The sequence below is a fragment of the Aureococcus anophagefferens genome, assembly GCF_000186865.1.
Source record: "Aureococcus anophagefferens unplaced genomic scaffold AURANscaffold_38, whole genome shotgun sequence".
NCBI classification, from domain to species: Eukaryota; class Pelagophyceae; order Pelagomonadales; family Pelagomonadaceae; genus Aureococcus; species Aureococcus anophagefferens.
This window is the reverse complement of record NW_008705595.1, coordinates 205,783-211,361: the sequence shown is the minus strand read 5'-3', so window position 1 is coordinate 211,361 and position 5,579 is coordinate 205,783. Positions and strand designations below refer to the sequence as shown.

Below are 5,579 nucleotides of genomic sequence, written 5' to 3'. Positions count from 1 at the left end.
AGGCCATATCAGTGAAAGAGTGAGCTGAGAAAGACGCTTCTGCTGCGCAGAAATTGATATACTTAGAATGGGATCATATTACCAGAACCGATCTGCTCGCCGAGTGTCTGGCCAGTCTGACCTTCAGCAAACATGTTGCCAATAATGCCGAGCATGGCAAGGCGACCATTAGCCATCTCCGCATTCAGCTTCTGCGTTTTCTTCTCCGGTCCGTATTTGGCGCCAAAGAAACCAACGTTATAGTCGCCGTCATACTTAGATGCAGGCCACCAGGCCATCTCAACTAGTCCTGTGAAGAGCAGGATCTGCGCGATACCAGCAGCTGGAACCTTGAAGATACCCTGGCCGCCGTTCGGGATGTCGGAGAACTTGAGCTGTTGAGAGAGAGAGAGGTAGCCCGGGAATTCCACGTTGGCGTTGTGCGCGATGCATCCTACCATCGCCACCATGGCAATGCGGCCATGTTTACGTTCAACGGCACGGCGGCGTTCAAAGCCTATATATAATTGATTTTGAATTATTCAGAGTCTTCGTATGAACTCACCCTCTGGCTGGTTGGTGCTCAACCCAAGCGGGTCCCAGAAACCTGCCGGCGCTTGGACCCCGATCGCCTATCGACGTTTCCTAACGGGTCGAAAGACAAAGCTCAGGAACGCTGGAGCACGCGGTTTCATCGACTGCAGATCCATCGAGAACGAGGCCCACGGCAGGCGTCGTTGGCGCCACGAAGGCCGAGGCAGCTGAGAAAGTCAACGCGAGGAGAAGCTGCTGCATATTATTGCCCGCTACCTTGTAGATGCCGTCGCGCGATCTTCTTCGCCCTGAGACTAACCCTATAGGAAAATCTGTGAGGACAGCTAGGCTACGGCGGTCCGGAGCGAGGCGGCGCCGGTCATATTTTCGAGTGCCCACCAGACGGTGTGCGGTGCAGCGACCAACGTACATCTACGCCGGGGCATAGGTGTTAGAATCCGAGTATGCTAGTATGCAGCACCAGCATAGTATAGCTAGATAGTATAGCATGCCACTGTAGGAAGTTAGGATAGTTTATTTCACCTTTCCATTTTCCGTCTAGGTCAGGAACACTGCCATTTCCCCCCAAGTAGGGGCGTACTTGCCTGGCTTCATGCATGTCCCTGATTCGAAACTCTCTAAGGCAAATATGTCTTGTTCGAGGAGAAGACTCAGGGTGGTTTGCAACACTCAATGCCGCCTTGTTGTCAATCATGATAGGGATCATCGCTGGAATCTCCTGGTTTAAACCTTGGTTTGGAAACAAGAATGGAAAGTCGCTCTGTAGAGTATGATATACACCGGCGTCTCTGTTATCCTCACGTCACCTCAGCTGCGGTAGTATACGGGGGCTGGGACCGCAGGCTGGGGCGAGGCTGGGGCTACTGGACGAACGGGCAGAGGACCTGCCTCACTAGGTCCAGGAAGACTCTCCGTCTATTACAGTGCGGGACGCAACTATAACAGGGTTAGAAAGTATTAAGGGAGGGAAAGGATGTTGGGTGGCTCTGTACCAGCGAGCCACTAGGGAGATACAAAACTCTCTATCTCTCTAACCAAGTAGCCAGGCGCTGCGGCCAGGCGCTGGGCGGCAGCTGAAGGCTGCAGTGCCGTTTGGGCCCCCGGGCGCGGCCCAAACTGGAACGCGGCCGATTTCCCGGGAGCTGGCTACCCCCCATGCGACCCACATGCGACCCGCATGTGCAACCCGCATGCGGCACCTGTGCGACACCCCATGTAGTCGCAGCTTGACGCGAAAGCCACGCGAGGTATCATGAGTGCACAAGATGTGTCTTGTGCATAATGCTGTGATGTCAAGGAACATAAATGTAAAATTTTGGATTCAGGTCATCTCTTTTTAAGTACCTGTGCGAATGCTAAGAATGATGAGCATTCTACTAGTGCTTGGGACAATGGTGCACGCTCTCGCTCAATCAGCCCTTCCACTCGCTGGCGTATCAGCTTACTCTCTGGTGCAAAATTCTGCACCTGGTGAATTACTTCTCCTACTAATTCTTGATGTGAAAGCCTGACATCCCAGAGCATTTAAAACATGAAGCTGTCAGGTAGACTCACCGTTTGCGGGCCTTCAAAATCCGTACGATGCTGTAAAAGAGGAATCAATCTTAATGTTATGAAATAAAATCTTACGTTGCATCTATGCTAAACCCACGTTGCTGTTGTATTTCTACGTCAACCTTCTTCTTACCTTCACCGTCCAATGCGGACATTTGAACAAGGAATCTCTTGAGCTTGGACGAAAAAGATGCATTTGAGTGAAACGAGTCCATCAGACAGTTGATGGTTCGAGGGTGGCCCGTTTTCTTAAGAAGACGATATTTTCCGCAGGAAAGAGAGTGCAGAACTCTTTTCCCGGTTGTTTCATCTATTGCCATCTGGTCACGGATCTCGTGGAATGACATCGCATCCGTTCTGCTGCTGAGGCCAAGCAGAGCCATCGCTTGAAACGCGGTCATAGTCATATCATACGATCGATCACTGAATCCTCCCTTGACAATTACGTCTCCAAGCGCATATATCCATGACAATATGCGATGACTGTGACGTTCTTTGTACCACTTATCGAACATAGACTGTGCATTACTCATTTCGCGAGACAATTGCAGCTCTCGTTGTTTCTGCGATGGCCAAAATCCTTGGGTGAGCACTTGGACGGAAAAGTTCATTTTTAGCTGATCAGCTGGCAACCCTTCTACTCTCAGCTTATTAAGATGTGAGCTCCAAGTCTGATCAAGCTCCTTGCCTGTAAGGCAATCATCTGTAAGGCAATCATGAAAATATCAATACAGCTTGATACACACCTAAAGTAAAGTCGTTCACCATTCCTTCCAACTTAGTGGTAAAGGGCGCGCCCTGCTGTGTCTTCATCTTCACTATCATCGACTTTTCAGTATGAATTGCTGTGGACCTCCTTGATAAAAGCCTCTTGGCCAATTGTTCGCGGTAGAGCTCGGCATAGAGGTCCTTGTCCGACAGAAATTGGAAGAGTTGAATGATCTGCTCCAGGCAGGATTCGACTTCTTCTTCTGCAAGCCGCACTTTCCCACTTAACACTCGATCTGTGTGCATAACTAGCATCTCAACATTGGAGATGTCCGGGGTGGCATCTGTGTTTATCACGTCTTGAAAGGCTTCCTTTAATGCACGTTGAAATTGGTTTTCTCCATCGAAGAGATCAAAAACAAGCGTGCTCATTTTGGCATGCAAAGCTAAGAGGCAATTAATCATACTAGGGTCGTCTGCGGTTACTTTTTTCCCCTCGGATTTTAGAGCCTGAACAAGATCACGGCGCTGTTGGAGCAGCTTGCCACCTTGAATTTGAACAAACTTCTTAGTTGTGGTTGCCATCGGTGTCAGTCCATCAGATATTCGCCGAAACAAATCGAACATGCGCTTGAGATCCTCAGCTCGATCCTCAGCAAGCAGAGCTATCAAGCCACTTTGTTCTCGTTCGATCAGTACTTCTTTGTGTTTTTGGAGCAATTCTCTTTCGCAGGTGCCAAGTAGTTTTTGCTGGCTGGACATATGAAGATATCGGCTGACTCTCTCTCTTTCAGAATCTAGAGCAGCCTCCGCCTTTCTCAAGTAAGACGGCGTCGACTTCGCCCCGAGCCAGTCTATGCTTTTCCGTGCATAGTAATCGGAGGTTCTCTCCAGTAACAAAGTTTCAAAATCAGCTTCATACACGGTAAGATCCGGCTGTGTGTTCAAGACCGATTGAACGGTCTTCAAATCTGTGCACTTTGAACACAGTCCCATTACGGGAAAAACTTCTACGCACGATCTCAATAACTGTGGATCTATATCGGCGCCGTCCCGCTCTTTGTCGATAGCGTTTATCAGCGAGTCACATATCTCTCCTTTGAATCGATCGAAAACAATGTCAAAAAAAAGTTTCAAACCCACCGATGTAATAGTCGAGATTGACGAGTTTGCAACGTAGCCGTTATCAAGATGTCTGAACAGCTGCTGCATCCATTTGACAAAGACCTTGTGGTTTTCCCAATGGTGTGAAAACCTGCTCAGAATCATGTGACCCCCGTCTGTAAGATTCTTCTTTAGTTCGGGCACAACATGGTTTTGAAGGACATTCTCTATCTCGCTTTTGGTTCTATCATACAGAGCTTTTGAATGGTCACATGTACCAGCATTCGAACACATTCGATAAGATATTGTGTACAGAGACACATAGCCTTTGTTGCCAAAGGGTCGCTTTTCTGATGCTTTACCTTGCAGTATGTCGACCAAAACGCATATTCCGTTCTCTCGGAGCCTCGCCCATCCCTACGAAGCGTTTGAAATTTGGTATTTTTGTCTCGGTTACCTCCTCCAGGGGAATTTCGGCAGTCTCCATAGATTTTTCAGTTGCATAGTTCAACAGGATCTCCTCTCTCTCCCCCACCGATCTACTCAACGACATGTGAGTTGCTTAGCCTGCGCATCAGCCCGCGCCGGCCGGTACTAGAGTAACCTATCATAAACCGAGTCGACGGCCGCGGGCCCCACTTAGGGAATCCAAAGTGATCCTGTGGGACCAAACTCCAATTGGCCATTTCAATGACTCAGCCTTCTTGAAGTATCCAGCCAACTATCTCGCACTCAAGATCTACCTCAACTTACTCTCAAGGTCTACTTCCTTCCTTCCACTCCAGGGACCGTAGTCTCAGCCTACTGACTCAGGGGCAGCACGAGTACCTTGAATGGGACAGCCGGAAGGACCTCTGCCGTTTAGATGACGAGAGCTACAAGGCCCTCACAACAGAGAGACTCGAGCGCGATTGACCAGCGCACGCGCGCCTATGGAGGTAATTTGCCCTCAGCCTGACTCTTGACTAGGGTATGGTAATAATTAGTTAGTAGACTCCCCACTCGAGTAGGCAGTCTAATCTGCGATCGGTAGAGAGATAGAGAGTTTTGTATCTCCCTAGTGGCTCGCTGGTACAGAGCCACCCAATGTCCTTCCCCTCCTTGGCCGCTGCCTTTCCGGAAATGATTGACGTCCCCAGTAGTGGGTTTCTCTGATGCCGATTGGCTGCCCAAGGCCTCAGATGGAGAGCAAATGAAAAGCACCTCGGGACATTGCTTTTATGTATTTGGTAATTTAGTGCAGTGGAACTCAAAGCGTCAAACTATTACGGCAGCCAGTACAAGCCCCGCGCGGTCGAAAAAAGCTCCTGCGGACGCGCCTGGGAGGCGCGTCCGCAGGAGTCGTCGCCCCTCCGGGGCTCCGAAAACAGACCCTTCACAGACGTACGTGGTACGGCCGCTACGCGGCCGTGCTCCCCCCGGGCCTACTGAGCCTACTGGCCCTGGTGCTGCTCAGGCTGGCCGTCGGCTGCGCTGCGCTGGCGCCAGCGCGGCATATTAGTGCATGTCCATTGAGTGTGATACACTCCTCGGCCACATGGAGGCTTACGACGCTGGACGTTGCGAATTCGAACTTCCAGGCGGGGTGGTATATCGAGGTTGAAACGCTGCAGGTCTTGCCCGCTCCAGTAAGCGCGCCCGTCCTAGTGGGGGCGCGTGCCTTTAAGTATGGCTTTAAA

At 50.3% G+C, this 5,579-nt stretch overlaps 2 protein-coding genes across 2 annotated transcripts; both read right to left on the bottom strand.

Annotated features, from left to right (window-relative positions):
- Positions 1-62: 62 nt before the first annotated feature.
- LHC11 (putative plastid light harvesting protein) lies at positions 63-774 on the bottom strand (the record flags this gene model as incomplete). Its single annotated transcript, XM_009042814.1, has 3 exons — positions 63-496; positions 545-611; positions 667-774. 3 exons carry the CDS (start codon positions 772-774, stop codon positions 63-65), a joined length of 609 nt encoding a protein of 202 aa, XP_009041062.1.
- A 693-nt stretch (positions 775-1,467) lies between these two features.
- AURANDRAFT_55274 (hypothetical protein) lies at positions 1,468-4,317 on the bottom strand (the record flags this gene model as incomplete). Its single annotated transcript, XM_009042813.1, has 4 exons — positions 1,468-2,041; positions 2,089-2,118; positions 2,164-2,776; positions 2,835-4,317. The coding sequence occupies 4 exons, from the start codon at positions 4,192-4,194 to the stop codon at positions 1,861-1,863; spliced, it is 2,184 nt and encodes a 727-aa protein (XP_009041061.1).
- Between the last annotated feature and the right edge of the window lie 1,262 nt (positions 4,318-5,579).